The following is a 15,110-nucleotide window of genomic DNA, read 5'->3' as shown; positions in this document are numbered from 1 at the left end:
GAGGAGTTCAGTGAGGCCATGGAGAACGACTTCCGGACGGCTTTGAGAAAATTCTGGTCCACTATCCGGCGTCTCAGGAAGGGGGAGCAGTGCACTATCAAGACCTGCACCTGTAGTGTGTTCCAACTACAGGGGGATCACACACCTCAGCCTACTTGGTAAGATCTATTCTGGGGTGCTGGAGAGGAGGGTCCGTCGGGAAGTCGAATCTCAGATTCGGGGAACAGTGTGGTTTTCGTCCTGGCTGTTGAACAGTGGACCAGCTTTGCACCCTCGTCAGGGTCCTTGAGGGTGCATGGGAGTTCGCTCAACCAGTCTATATATGTTTTGTGGACTTCAAGAAGGTGTTTGACCGTGTCCCTCAGGGAGTCCTGTTGGGGATACTTCAGGAGTATGGGGTACCGAACCCCCTTATACGGGCTGTCCCGAAACGACCACGGTCCCTAAATGACCAGTGTCAGAGTTTGTTCTGGATTCCCGGCAGTAACTCGTATTCGTTTGTGGTGACGGTTGGACTCCGTCAAGGCTGCCCTTTGTCATTGATTCTGTTCATTACTTTTATGGACAGAATTTCTTGGCGCAGCTGAGGCGTAGAGGTAGCAGTTGGTATCGGTACGTTGTGGTGAAAAAGGAGCTAAGCCGCAAGGCGAAGCTCCAATTTACTGGTCGATCTAAGTTCCGATCTAAGAGCTGTGGGTCATAACTGAAAGAACAAGATCCCGGATACAAGTGCCAGAATGAGTTTCCTCTGTAGGGTGTCCGAGCTCTCCCTTAGAGATAGGGTGAAATGCTCGGTCATCCGGAGGGGCTCAGAGTAGAGCCGCTGCTTCTCCACATTGAGAGGAGCCAGATAGCATGCCTCCTGGGCGCCTCCCTGGTGAGGTGTTCCAGAACCGTCCCACCAGTAGAAGACCCCGGGGACAATCCAGGACATGCTGGAGAGACTATGTCTCCCGGCTGGCCTCAGAACGCCTCGGGATCCTCCCGGAACAGCTGGATAAAGTGGCTGGTGAGAGCGAAGTCTGGGCATCCCTGCTGAAGCTACTGCCCCCGCAAAACGACCTCAGATAAGCGGAAGAAAATGGATGGATGGGATTATCTCAGTGATACACATACTGTATTACTCCAAGCTAAACTCATGCAGCTGTTTGTTGATGCATGTATTTATTTCGTCAATTATTTCACAACCATATTTATTAATTTCCAACAGCAACAGGGCTGAGCACCGCTTAAAGCTCCAAATTTTCTCCCTTGGGACATGGATAGTGCCAGAGACATCTATCTTGGCAAGCAGCAGCACCTGACACTATGCTCTCCGCTTCTGTCGACGTGTGGTTTAACCTGAGGTGTTTTACAAGGTTTGTTGTGTTGCAACAACCCCTTACCATTTTTTCACAAAAATTACAAACTGCATCTTGGCTCTTTGTGGAGATGAAATAGCTCCACACATCACTCTGTTAACACTCTGCCATATTGACATCACACAGAGTCAGACTGAGACTGAGCAACTAACTGAGCAATGTGGCGTGCACGCATTTAACCAGGTGGAAGAAAAAGTAGCTCCCACCAACCGCGTATTCTTAGACAAGATGTCAATAATTTAGTTTTCCACTTTCCACTGTGTTGCTCTTTATGAGAGACATTACCTGAAATGACAAGTATAAAAAGTATTAATGTTTTGATTTGAAAATCGATTTTAGAGCATAAAGATCTGGTATTGAAGCTATTGACATTTCTGCATATGCGTCGCCCACACCTAATCCCTATCCCTTTCTTCTTTGTTTTTAGTTGTACTTTTTTTTAAAAAAAGGGTTTCTTAGGATCTCTGGATCATTTTGAATTGGCAGTAAATAATGAATTGAAGAAAAATAAAACTTCCTACCTTGGTGGTGGTCGGAATAAGATGGGTGACATCATTTAGGCTGTGCAAATGAGGAACCAGCTCCAACCATAAATTAACCTGGGGAGATAAAATTTAAGGAGAAAAAAAAAGGATCAATCTATCTGTCTATCTAACCACACACCCACATACCTACCCACCTACCTACCTACCTACCTATATTCCTATGATCCAACTTGATCGATCTGTGCTCGGCAAGATAGCCTTCCGGGCGTAAATATATGGATTTAAATCGTTTTAAAAGGTAATCAATCGATTGTATCAATACTAGGAAATAACGCACTGGATTTAAGTATGCCAGACTTTTTGTAGAGGTTTTCTATTTCCAACAAAAACGCTTGTAATTCCTTATACTTGGCTTGATTTTTCAGTGAGCACACAAGAGCAAGATCAAGACTACTTTCTTCTTCGTCCCTTTTCTTTTTCGCTCCCCCCCCCCCCCCCATATCTAGGCAGTCCTTTCTGTAGTGCACCTAGTGGTTGGATGAGACACCACAGAATGTGTGTCTGTATGTGTTATTTTTAAGCACTTTTCTTAAGTTTAAGACGTCCGTCAGTCTGGTGGATGGCAAATGAGAAGAAGGGTAGACAGAAATTATCATTAAGGATGCGCGTGTGAGGCTCATGGCAAATCGCCGTGCACTTTGAAGACTTTCAAGCTGGTTAGTTTAGCTTGCGAGCTGCTAACAACGATAGCAGAGTATCCTCGAGGGGAAACTCGGAAGAACAAGAGGAGAACTAGTGACAATGTCAACTGCTGGATGCTGTTTCAAGGTCAAGTTTGTGTTCCAGAGAACAGGTTTGTGCATTTATTTACCTCGCTATGTATTATTAACGTTATTACTAAAAGATGTTCTTCATAAAAATCTCAGTGTTTCATTTCTATCCATTACTATTCAACTGTTTAGAACAGTCACTCAAACTTTGGGTCCAGCAAGGCACACGTTATAGTGTGACATCTCTTACCGGCATTACCAGATAACTAGCAACCCTTTACTGATCAGTGACTGTTTTTTTTGTCAATGTCTTTATGTCTCAAAAGTGTTCTCTGTCAATTGACTGTCTGTTGTCGTACTAGAGCGGCTCCAACTACCGGAGACAAATTCCTTGTGTGTTTTTTTTACATACTTGGCAAATGATTCTGATTCTTTGGGGAAAAAAATACCCCAACAATAAAATCATAGCTGAAATAATATAAATAACAATAAGTTGCTGTCTTCCCCTTTGTGTTCTTGCAAAACAATATAATCGATCGATCAATCAACTTTTATTAAGCAGACTCATCGTCCATTAGAAAACACATACGGTACAGTACACAATAAGACACATAAAAGGAAAGTAGATCAGGAAAATCTTCATCTTTAATGACCATAACTAGTTTTGTCCTGTATTCAGGTATTTATTTCACAGTCATACTGAATCAATTTTGGGCTAAAAAGTTACTGAATCAATTTCCACCCACTGAATCATTTCAGATCATATCGCTTTGTTGTAAATGAACCAATGTTGTCCTTGAAACGAATTGGCAACCACAAATCATAAAACAAATCGAGTCCTTGCTGAACTGAATCGTTACATCCCTACTGTTTGTCTTTCTACTGTATCTAGCTATAGTATCTACTGTATATCCCATACGTTTATTATTTGCCACAAAGAAGAATACACAAGTTTAATTCACCTCCAGATTGCGTTTTTAAATTATTAAGATGAAAGAGAAAAATATGAGCCAAAGCTTTGTATGATAAATCATGACAGATGCACTAGTTCCGTTGCTCACTGTTTTTAATATTGGAAATTAGAGTCTCCATACATTTCTCTTTCTGATTTATTTTGACAGTTGAACAGTTTGAATTATTGAATATCCTCATCGACAGGATTTAAGTGTGACAGCAGTGCCCTGTAAATATGAGCAGTGAAGTGACGGGTGTCTGTCTTTTTTCCCCCAAAATGTTTTCAATTGAGTTTTTCGGTCACAGGTTATAAGTACATAGCACACCTCCAGATAGAGACACTATGCATATATACATTATATTGCCAAGAGAAATATTAGCCCCTGAGCTCCAGTGAAAGAAACTGAATGCTTCAGCATACCAAGAGATATTGGATATTTCCAACTTTGTGGGAACAATTTGGAGATGGACCATTCCTGTCCCAACATGTCTGGAGATGGACCCTTCCTCTTCCAACATGTCTAGGCATCAGTTCCCAAATCAAAGTTCATACAGACACGGATAAGATAATTTGATGAGGATGAATTTGACTGGCCTGCACAATCCTGACCTCAACCCTAAAGAACAGTTTTGTATGAATTAGAGCGGAGACTGAGAGCCAGGTCTTCTTGTCTAACATCAGTGTGTGACCTGACAAATATGCTCCAGGAAAAATGGTAATAAATTCCCATAAACGCACTCCTAAACCTTGTTGAAAGCCTTCCCACAAAAGTTTAAGATGTAGCTGCAAAGGGTGGCCCCTCCTTGAGCCGTCACCTTGTCGTGGTGGAGGGGTTTGTGTGTCCCAGTGATCCTAGGAGCTAAGTTGTCTGGGGCTTTATGCCCCTGGCAGGGTCACCCATGACAAACAGGTCCTAGGTGAGGGACCAGACAAAGCACGGCTCAAAGACCCCTAATGATGACGACAAACAATGGACTTCGTTTTTCCTTGCCCGGAAGCGGGCCACCGGGGCCCCCCACTGGAGCCAGGCCTGGTGGTGGGGCTCGAAGGCGAGCGCCTGGTGGCCGGGCCTGCACCCATGGGGCCCGGCCGGGCACAGCCCGAAAGGGTAACGTGGGTCCCCCTTCCCATGGGCTCACCACCTGTAGGAGGGGCCATAGGGGTCGGGTGCACTGTGAGCTGGGCGGTGGCCGAAGGCGGGGACCTTGGCGATCCGATCCCCGGCTACAGAAGCTGGCTCTAGGGACGTGGAATGTCACCTCTCTGGCAGGGAAGGAGCCCGAGCTGGTGTGTGAGGTCGAGAAGTTCCGACTCGATATAGTCGGACTCGCCTCCACACACACCTTGGGCTCTGGTACCAGTCCTCTCGAGAGGGGTTGGACTCTCTTCCACTCTGGAGTTTCCCATGGTGAGAGGCGCCGAGCAGGTGTGGGTATACTTATTGCCCCCCGGCTCGGCGCCTGTACGTTGGGGTTCACCCCGGTGGACGAGAGGGTAGCCTCCCTCCGCCTTCGGGTGGGGGGACGGGTCCTGACTGTTGTTTGTGCCTATGCACCAAACAGCAGTTCATAGTACCCACCCTTTTTGGAGTCCTTGGAGGGGGTGCTGGAGAGCGCTCCCGCTGGGGACTCCATTGTTCTGTTGGGGGACTTCAATGCTCACGTGGGCAATGACAGTGAGACCTGGAAGGGCGCGATTGGGAGGAACGGCCCCCCCGATCAGAACCCGAGCGGTGTTCTGTTATTGGACTTCTGTGCTCGTCACGGATTGTCCATAACGAACACCATGTTCAAGCATAAGGGTGTCCACACGTGCACTTGGCACCAGGACACCCTAGGTCGCAGTTCGATGATCGACTTTGTGGTTGTGTCATCGGACTTGCGGCCGCATGTCTTGGACACTCGGGTGAAGAGAGGGGCGGAGCTGTTAACTGATCACCACCTGGTGGTGAGTTGGCTCCGATGGTGGGGGAAGAAGCCGGTCCGACGTGGCAGGCCCAAACGTATTGTGAGGGTCTGCTGGGAACGTCTGGCAGAATCCCCTGTCAGAAGGAGTTTCAACTCCCACCTCCGACAGAACTTTGCTCATGTTCCGGGGGAGGCGGGGGACATCGAGTCCGAGTGGACCATGTTCCGCGCCTCCATTGCTGAGGCGGCCGACCGGAGCTGTGGCCGTAAGGTGGTCGGTGCCTGTCGTGGCGGCAATCCCTGAACCCGTTGGTGGACATCAACGGTGAGGGATGCCGTCAAGCTGAAGAAGGAGTCCTATCGGGCCTTTTTGGCCTGTGGGACTCCTGAGGCAGCTGATGGGTACCGGCTGGCCAAGCGGAATGCAGCTCTGGTGGTCGCTGAAGCAAAAACCCGGGCATGGGAGGAGTTCGGTGACGCCATTGAGAAAGACTTCCGGATGGCTTCGAGGAAATTCTGGTCCACCATCCGACGTCTCAGGAGAGGAAAGCAGTGCTGCTGACCTCGACTCGGGACGTTATGAGTCGGTGGGGAGAATACTTTGAAGACCTCCTCAATTCCACCGACACGCCTTCCCATGGGGAAGCAGAGTGTGGGTTCTCTGAGGCGGGCTCTCCTATCTCTGGGTTTGAGGTCATCGAGGTAGTTATAAAGCTCCTCGGTGGCAGGGCCCCGGGGGTGGATGAGATTCGCCCGGAGTTCCTAAAGGCTCTGGATGTTGTGGGGCTGTCCTGGTTGACACGCCTCTGCAACATCGCGTGGACATCGGGGACAGTGCCTCTGGATTGGCAGACTGGGGTGGCGGTCCCCATTTTTAAGAAGGGGGACCGGAGGGTGTGTTCCAACTACAGGGGGATCACACTGCTCAGCCTCCCTGGTAAGGTCTATTCAGGGGTGCTGGAGAGGAGGGTCCGTCGGGAAGTCGAATCTCAGATTCAGGAGGAGCAGTGTGGTTTTCGTCCTGGCCGTGGAACAGTGGACCAGCTCTACACCCTCGGCAGGGTCCTCGAGGGTGCATGGGAGTTCGCCCAACCAGTCTACATGTGTTTTGTGGAGTTGGAGAAGGCGTTCGACCGTGTCCCTCGGGGAGTCCTGTGGAGAGTGCTTCGGGAGTATGGGGTACCGAACCCCCTGATACGGGCTGTTTGGTCCCCGTACGACCGGAGTCAGAGTTTGGTCCGCATATCCGGCAGTAACTCGGACTCGTTCCCGGTGAGGGTTGGACTCCGCCAAGGCTGCCCTTTGTCGCCGATTCTGTTCATAACTTTTATGGACAGAATTTCTAGGCGCAGCCGAGGCGTAGAGGGGGTCCGGTTTGGTGGCCTCAGTATTGCATCTCTGCTTTTTGTAGATGATGTAGTTCTGTTGGCTTCATCAAGCCGTGACCTCCAACTCTCATTGGAGCAGTTCGCAGCCGAGTGTGAAGCGGCTGGGATGAGAATCAGCACCTCCAAATCTGAGACCATGGTCCTCAGTCGGAAAAGGGTGGCATGCCATCTCCAGGTCGGGGATGAGATCCTGCCCCAAGTGGAGGAATTCAAGTATCTTGGGGTCTTGTTCACGAGTGAGGGAAGAATGGAACGGGAAATCAACAGGCGGATCGGTGCAGCATCTGCAGTGATGCAGACTTTGTATCGATCCGTTGTGGTAAAGAAAGCGCTAAGCCGAAAGGCGAAGTTCTCAATTTACCGGTCGATCTTCGTTCCTACCCTCACCTATGGTCATGAGCTGTGGGTCGTGACCGAAAGAACAAGATCCCGGATACAAGCGGCCGAAATGAGTTTCCTCCGCAGGGTGTCCGGGCTCTCCCTTAGAGATAGGGTGAGAAGCTCGGTCATCCGGGAGGATCTCAGAGTAGAGCCGCTGCTCCTCCGCATTGAGAGGAGCCAGATGAGGTGGCTGGGGCATCTGATTCTGATGCCTCCCGGACGCCTCCCTGGTGAGGTGTTCCGGGCATGTCCCACCGGGAGGAGACCCCGGGGACGACCCAGGACACGCTGGAGAGACTACATCCTTCGGCTGGCCTGGGAACGCCTCGGGATCCCCCCAGAAGAGCTGGATGAAGTGGCTGGGGAGAGGGAAGTCTGGGCGTCCCTGCTGAAGCTACTGCCCCCGCGACCCGACCCGGATAAGCGGTAGAGAATGGATGGATGGATGGATGGATGCAAAGGGTGGACCAATGTCATATTAAACCCTATGGATTAAGAATGGGATATTACTTAAATTCATATGTGAGTCAAGGCAGGTGAGCGAATACATTTGGCAGTATTTATTTCGTCAATTATTTCACAACCATATTTATTAATTTTCAACAGCAACAGGGCTTAGCACCGCTTAAAGCTCCAAATTTTGTTGTCGTGAATGCTTGTTTTCAACATTTGGGTTACACGGAGCCTTTGTATAACTTTGGCATTCGTACTCAAGTTTCACTACCGCAAGTGAGGACTGGTAAAATACATTGATCGAAAACCTTTCTTTTCAAGCAAAAGGGAAGAGTGCTCTTGAATATAACACTAAGCCTTCCATAAGGCTGCCAGGCAAGCTTTATACGGCGCTCAACTTCAGTGCTTGTATTGCCATCCATTGTTACAAGTTGGCCTAAATATATGTAGTTGTTGACGGCGTCGTGGACATAGTCGTCCATTCTGACATTTTTTGTGTGGACAGTAACAATTGAACATATATATATTAGGCGTGCTCCAAACAGGGTTTTATACTGCCAATTCTGATACCGATCCTCCATGAGTGAGATCTGCCAATCACTGCTGATACCGTTCAGATGGATTAGCTGAAAATGTTCCAATTTATTTATAGCAAGTGGTATTGGTTATATGATCCAACATGTTTGTTTGGGTTTGCTTTGCAGGTGCTGCGCGCCTCCGCAATGTGAAGGGGGACGCGATACTAGAACTGGGTGATTATGGGGAAAAACAATCACAATTATTTTGATTTACACTGAAATCACGATTAATAAATATGATTATTCACATATTTTAAAACTTTAAATGTGAACACATTGACCATCGACACTTCAAACGCACATTGCAGTAATAAACATACATGCTTTAATTCAGCACCAAGTGGCATCTGGTCTTGTCTTTCCCGATGCATTACTCCCTGCAGCCGGGAAAGCCCGTGAGCCTGACTGCTTATAGCGAGCAACGGTTGAACGGTGGATTGAAGCATTTTACCAAACGGGGAAAAAAACTAACCCATTAACGCTGTTCACACACGGCAGAACACTTTATCTTTTATCAGGAAGGGCTTTTGAGGCTTGACACAGGCAATTTTGATTCGCCAGCATGGTGAACATGGGCAATATTCGCTTTGCCAAATCCTGTTTCAATTAGCCATTGGCAAGGTGGCGAATGGGTAGGGTGAACCCTGCCTCAACCCTATAGAAACGTTTTGGATGAATTAGAGTGGCGACTGAGAGCCTTCGCGTCCAACATCAGTGAGTCTTCTTCTTCTTCTTCTTCTTTTCCTTTCGGCTTGTCCCGTTAGGGGTCGCCACAGCGCGTCATCCTTTTCCATGAGAGCCTATCTCCTGCATCCTCCTCTCGAACACCAACTGCCATCATGTCTTCCCTCACGACATCCATCAACCTTCTCTTTGGTCTTCCTCTAGCTCTCTTGCCTGGCAGCTCCATCCTCATCATCCTTCTACCAATATACTCACTCTCTCTCCTCTGGACGTGTCCAAACCATTGAAGTCTGCTCTCTCTAACTTTGTCTCCAAAACATCGAACCTTGGCTGTCCCTCTGATGAGCTCATTTCTAATTTTATCCAACCTGGTCACTCCGAGAGCGAACCTCAACATCTTCATTTCCGCCACCTCCAGCTCTGCTTCCTGTTTTCTCTTCAGTGCCAGTGTCTCTAATCCATACATCATGGCTGGCCTCACCACTGTTTTATAAACTTTGCCCTTCATCCTAGCAGAGACTCTTCTGTCACATAACACACCTGACACCTTCCTCCACCCGTTCCAACCTGCTTGGACCCGTTTCTTCACTTCCTGACCACACTCACCATTGCTCTGGACGGTTGACCCCAAGTATTTAAAGTCCTCTACCTTTGCCATCTCTTCTCCCTGTAGCCTCATTCTTCCCCCACCACCCCTCTCATTCATGCACATATATTCTGTTTTACTTCGGCTAATCTTCATTCCTCTTCTTTCTAGTGCATGCCTCCATCTTTCTAACTGTTCCTCCAGCTGCTCCCTGCTTTCACTGCAGATCACAATGTCATCTGCAAACATCATGGTCCACGGGGATTCCAGTCTAACCTCATCTGTCAGCCTATCCATCACCACTGCAAAAAGGAAGGGGCTCAGGGCTGATCCCTGATGCAGTCCCACGTCCACCTTAAATTCTCCTGTCACACCGACAGCACACCTCACCGCTGTTCTGCTGCCCTCGTACATGTCCTGTATTATTCTAACATACTTCTCTGCCACTCCAGACTTCCGCATGCAGTACCACAGTTCCTCTCTGGGTACTCTGTCATAGGCTTTCTCTAGATCTACAAAGACACAATGTAGCTCCTTCTGACCTTCTCTGTACTTTTCCATCAACATCCTCAAGGCAAATAATGCATCTGTGGTACTCTTTCTAGGCATGAAACCATACTGTTGCTCGCAAATACTCACTTCTGTCCTGAGTCTAGCCTCCACTACTCTTTCCCATAACTTCATTGTGTGGCTCATCAACTTTATTCCTCTATAGTTGCCACAGCTCTGCACATCACCTTTGTTCTTAAAAATGGGCACCAGTACACTTTTCCTCCATTCCTCAGGCATCTTCTCACGCACTAGAATTCTATTGAACAAGCTGGTCAAAAACTCCACAGCCACCTCTCCTAGATGCTTCCATACCTCCACAGGAATGTCATCAGGACCAACTGCCTTTCCATTTTTCATTCTCTTTAATGCCTTTCTAACTTCCCCCTTACTAATTATTGCCACTTCCTGGTCCACCACACTTGCCTCTTCTACTCTCCCTTCTCTATCTTTTTCCTCATTCATCAACTCCTCGAAGTATTCTTTCCATCTACCTAGCACACTGCTGGCACCAGTCAACATATTTCCATCTCTATCCTTAATCACCCTAACCTGCTGCACATCCTTCCCATCTCTATCCCTCTGTCTGGCCAGCCTGTATAGATCCTTTTCTCCTTCTTTAGTGTCCAACCTGCCATACATGTCATCATATGCCTCTTGTTTTGCCTTTGCCACCTCTACCTTTGCCCTGTGTCGCATCTCAATGTATTCCTTTCGCCTCTCCTCGGTCCTCTCAGTGTCCCACTTCTTCTTAGCTAACCGTTTTCCTTGTATGATTTCCTGTACTGTGAGGTTCCACCACCAAGTCTCCTTCTCTCCTTCCCTGCCAGAAGATACACCAAGTACTCTCCTGCCTGCTTCTCTGATCACCTTGGCTGCAGTGGTCCAGTCTTCTGGAAGCTCTTCCCGTCCACCGAGAGCCTGTATCACCTCTTCCCGAAAAGCTGCACAACACTCGTCCTGTCTCAGCTTCCACCACATGGTTCTCTTCTCTGCCTTTGTCTTCCTAATTTTCCTCCCCACCACCAGAGTCATCTTACACACCACCATCCTATGCTGTCTAGCCACACTCTCCCCTACCACTACCTTACAGTTGGTAACCTCCTTCAGATTACATCGTCTGCACAAGATGTAATCCACCTGTGTGCTTCTACCTCCGCTCTTGTAGGTCACCCTATGTTCGTGCCTCTTCTGGAAAAAAGTGTTCACTACAGCCATTTGCATCCTTGTTGCAAAGTCTACCACCATCTGTCCCTCCAAGTTCCTTTCCTGGATACCGTACTTACCCATCACTTCTTCATCACCCTTATTACCTTCACCAACATGTCCATTACAATCTGCACCAATTACGACTCTCTCTCTGTCTGGGATGCTCAGAACTACATCATCTAGCTCCTTCCAGAATTTCTCTTTCACCTCTAGGTCACATCCTACCTGTGGGGCATAGCCACTAATCACATTACACATAACACCCTCAATTTCAAATTTCAGCCTCATCACTCGATCTGATACTCTTTTCACCTCCAAGACATTCTTAGCCAACTCTTCTTTTAAAATAACCCCGACTCCATTTCTCTTCCCATCTACACCATGGTAAAATAATTTAAACCCTGCCCCTAAACTTCTAGCCTTACTGCCTTTCCACCTGGTCTCCTGGACACACAATATATCAACCTTTCTCCTAATCATCATGTCAACCAACTCCCGGGATTTTCCTGTCATAGTCCCAACATTCAAAGTCCCCACATTCAGTTCTAGGCTCTGTGTTTTCCTCTTCTCTTTCTGCCGAAGAACCCGCTTTCCACCTCTTCTTCTTCTTCTTCTTTGACTTCGACTTCGACCCACAGTAGCTGAATTTCCAACAGCGCCCTGCAGGTTGACGGCGCCGGTGGCGGACGTTGTTAACCCGGGCCACGACCGATCCGGTATGGAATTCTTTGGATGAACGCTCATATTTGTTTGGCAAGGTTTTAAGCCGGATGCCCTTCCTGACGCAACCCTCTGCATTTATCCGGGCTTGGGACCGGCCTACAGTTTGCACTGACTTGTGCCCCCCATAGGGCTGTGAGTAACCTCACAAATGCACTTCTGGAAAAATGGTCATAAATTCCCATAAACACACTCCTAAAACCTTTCCAGAAGAGTTTAAGATACACAATGAATGAATGAATTGCACAATGTCATATTAAACCATATGGATTAAGAATGGGATGTCATTTACTGTAAATTTATATCTGAGTCAATGCAGGTGTGCGAATACCTTTGGCAATATACTGTATATGTGACCGTCCAGCACAAAACCAATCAGAAGTTGCACGGCCCTATGTTGAGCTAGAGTCCATAAAACAGTGTTCATTTTGATAGCAAATTTTATTTTGTATTAGGCAGTTTTCTGACTAAAATATAATTTTGTTTTAGTCATAATTTTGTTTTCTAAATGGTTTGTTGTTTTCTAGTTTTAGTTGGAGAAATAGCATAAAATTATGGTCGACGAAAACTCCAGTAGATTTAGTCAACTAAAAAAAAAAAATGGATAGAAAGTAATATGTAAAATTTCCCTTCACTTTCTGAAGGTCATTAACTCACCTAGCTCTGCAGTTCTCAAAGTGTGGTACAAGTACCAGTGACGCACGGGGTCCCTCATGAAGGAATCACTGAATTAAATGTGCACTGGTTTAAGATTTTGTTTTTTAAATCCAGTAGAGTACATTTTTAATATAAATATATATTAATATATTAATATTAACTTTGAGTTCAATACATTGAAATTCATTTTTAGAAATGCTATCAAATATTTATCTAGGTACAATTTTAATGTATCTTTTATTGTGCAATACATTTCTAATTGAGCCATCTAAGTACATTTTATTTTCTATATTCAAACACAGTGTTAATGTTCACACCATGCATATTTTTACAGTGATTTACCAGATTAAATAGAGCTTTTAGGAATACAACCACTGCTATTTTTTTGATGAACACTTTCTCCTAGTATATTTCTGAATTTTACTGTTGGTCATAATGGTGGTACTTGGATAGCCATATCTATGGATATTGTAGCAATCTTGCAGCTGTGTTAAGCAGATTTGTCATGAGTTCTGTAATTTCCAATTGTCTGGGAGGCCCCTAAGGTAACGTGACGTGATTGGATGAGAAGGTCAGGGGGTGGGACAGAGAGGAAAGAGGCAGCGATTGTGTGTGCATGGGAGACACGTAGTAGATGGAGTCGGTTGCGGGAAATATAGTACTAGTTTAATGTCGTTTTGGCGTGATTACGGCCGACAGTAATAATTTGTTTTGAAATAAATACTTTTTTGATAGCTCGTTACTCGTCCTGATTCCTTCGTGCAAGCTAAGGCAATGCTACAATATAATAAGCTCTCTATGGCATTATGACAGACCTGCCCCGTGAACCGTGATCCAACATACTCATCCTAATAAGCCTATTTAATCACCAATCCACAAAGTGATTCATCAAATCAAGCCTTCATTGAAAACAAACACACACAGTGGAGGGTTAGCAAAACAGCTGGAAAGACACGGGACACAAGATTAATATACCCGAAGTGATTAATAAAAGTCATATATTTATGCATTCTTTGACTTAAAATTCTAACCTGCATGGATTTCAGAATGCCTGGGCTGTAAATGTCTCTTCAAATTGGTCGTGTTTCTGACCAAAGGGCATGTATTAGCATGTATTCCCGGCCACAGAACTATTGTTCGTACAGTGACAAGAAAAGGTCGCTGACTATGACTGACGAGCATTTTTCGTCAACAAAAGTAACTGCCATAAAGCATTGACTATGTGAAAACGATTGATTTTCAGATGTGATCCAAACACCAGTTAAAGGTAAAGATCACTTCTCAGTAAGAATTGATGTTAATTTATTACCTTAATGCCTTAATTGAGAGGGAAATCTCTAACAACGACGGGAAATCAACGACGCAAATCGGCTACTGCCACATGCAAAACAAGGAAAACCACAAAGTCTGGTATCAACAGAAAGCTTGGGGTTCGCTGCACCTGCGGATTTAATTCAAATGTCATTACATGTATGAACCAACAAGAGACCGTAATAAAGTCCCTCGTGGTGTAAACAAAACATCCTTGTTGCTAGGCTTACACTGAAATGTTGCTTCCGGTCTTTAAACGGACATATCTTCACCAAATGTTACTCATTACCATAATCTATACACCATTGGAAAGCATTTTTAACATGTATATAGCTCAAAACATGGCTGTGTGACTTCTTATTGGTTTTGTGCTAGAGGGTCAGATATGGCTTTCGCTTTGTATGGCAGTCTTGCAATTGTACAACTCCAATTTCAATGAAGTTGGGACGTTGTGTTAAACAAATAAAAACAGAATACAATGATTTGAAAATCATGTTCAACCTGTATTTAATGGAATACACGACAAAGACAAGATATTTAATGTTCAAACTGATAAACTTTATTGTTTTTAGCAAATAATCATTAACTTAGAATTTTATGGCTGCAACACATTCCAAAAAAGACTGAAAAAGTTGAGGAATGCTCATCAAACACCTGTTTGGAACATCCCACAGGTGAACAGGCTAATTGGGAACAGGTGGGTGCCATGATTGGGTATAAAAGGAGCTTCCCTGAATTGCTCAGTCATTCACAAGCAAACATCAGAATCAGAATCATCTTTATTTTGCCAAGTATGTCCAAAAAACACACAAGGAATTTATAGTTATCTGTAATCTGGTAATGCCGGTAGAATTTTTGTTTTTGTTTTTGACGATTGTGCAAAAAGAGGCAGGGTCCTCTAGCATTTAGAGCAGTTTGAATGACTAATATAGCAATAGCCCGGTGCAATGACCATTGTGCCCGAGCTCATCTAAGATGGACTGATGCAAAGTGGAAAAGTGTTCTGTGGTCCGACGAGTCCACATTTCAAATTGTTTTGGGAAATTGTGGACGTCGTGTCCTCCGGGCCAAAGATAAAAAGAACCATTTGGACTGTTATGGACGCAAAGTTCAAAA

General features: G+C 45.9%; 1 protein-coding gene across 5 annotated transcripts in view; it reads right to left on the bottom strand.

Moving 5' to 3' along the window:
- Nucleotides 1-15,110, bottom strand: part of nlgn1 (neuroligin 1) — a 345,371-nt gene that overhangs the window by 24,151 nt on the left and 306,110 nt on the right. For all 5 annotated transcript variants that reach the window (XM_061780578.1, XM_061780580.1, XM_061780579.1 and 2 more), the window contains one exon: nt 1,883-1,960. In XM_061780578.1, the coding sequence (XP_061636562.1) occupies nt 1,883-1,960 (78 nt within the window). The remainder of the gene's footprint in view (nt 1-1,882; nt 1,961-15,110) is intronic.

Source organism: Phyllopteryx taeniolatus, chromosome 7 (genome assembly GCF_024500385.1).
Source record: "Phyllopteryx taeniolatus isolate TA_2022b chromosome 7, UOR_Ptae_1.2, whole genome shotgun sequence".
NCBI lineage: Eukaryota > Metazoa > Chordata > Actinopteri > Syngnathiformes > Syngnathidae > Phyllopteryx > Phyllopteryx taeniolatus.
The sequence above is the reverse complement of the archived record's forward strand: the minus strand, read 5'-3'. Positions and strand labels throughout refer to the sequence as shown.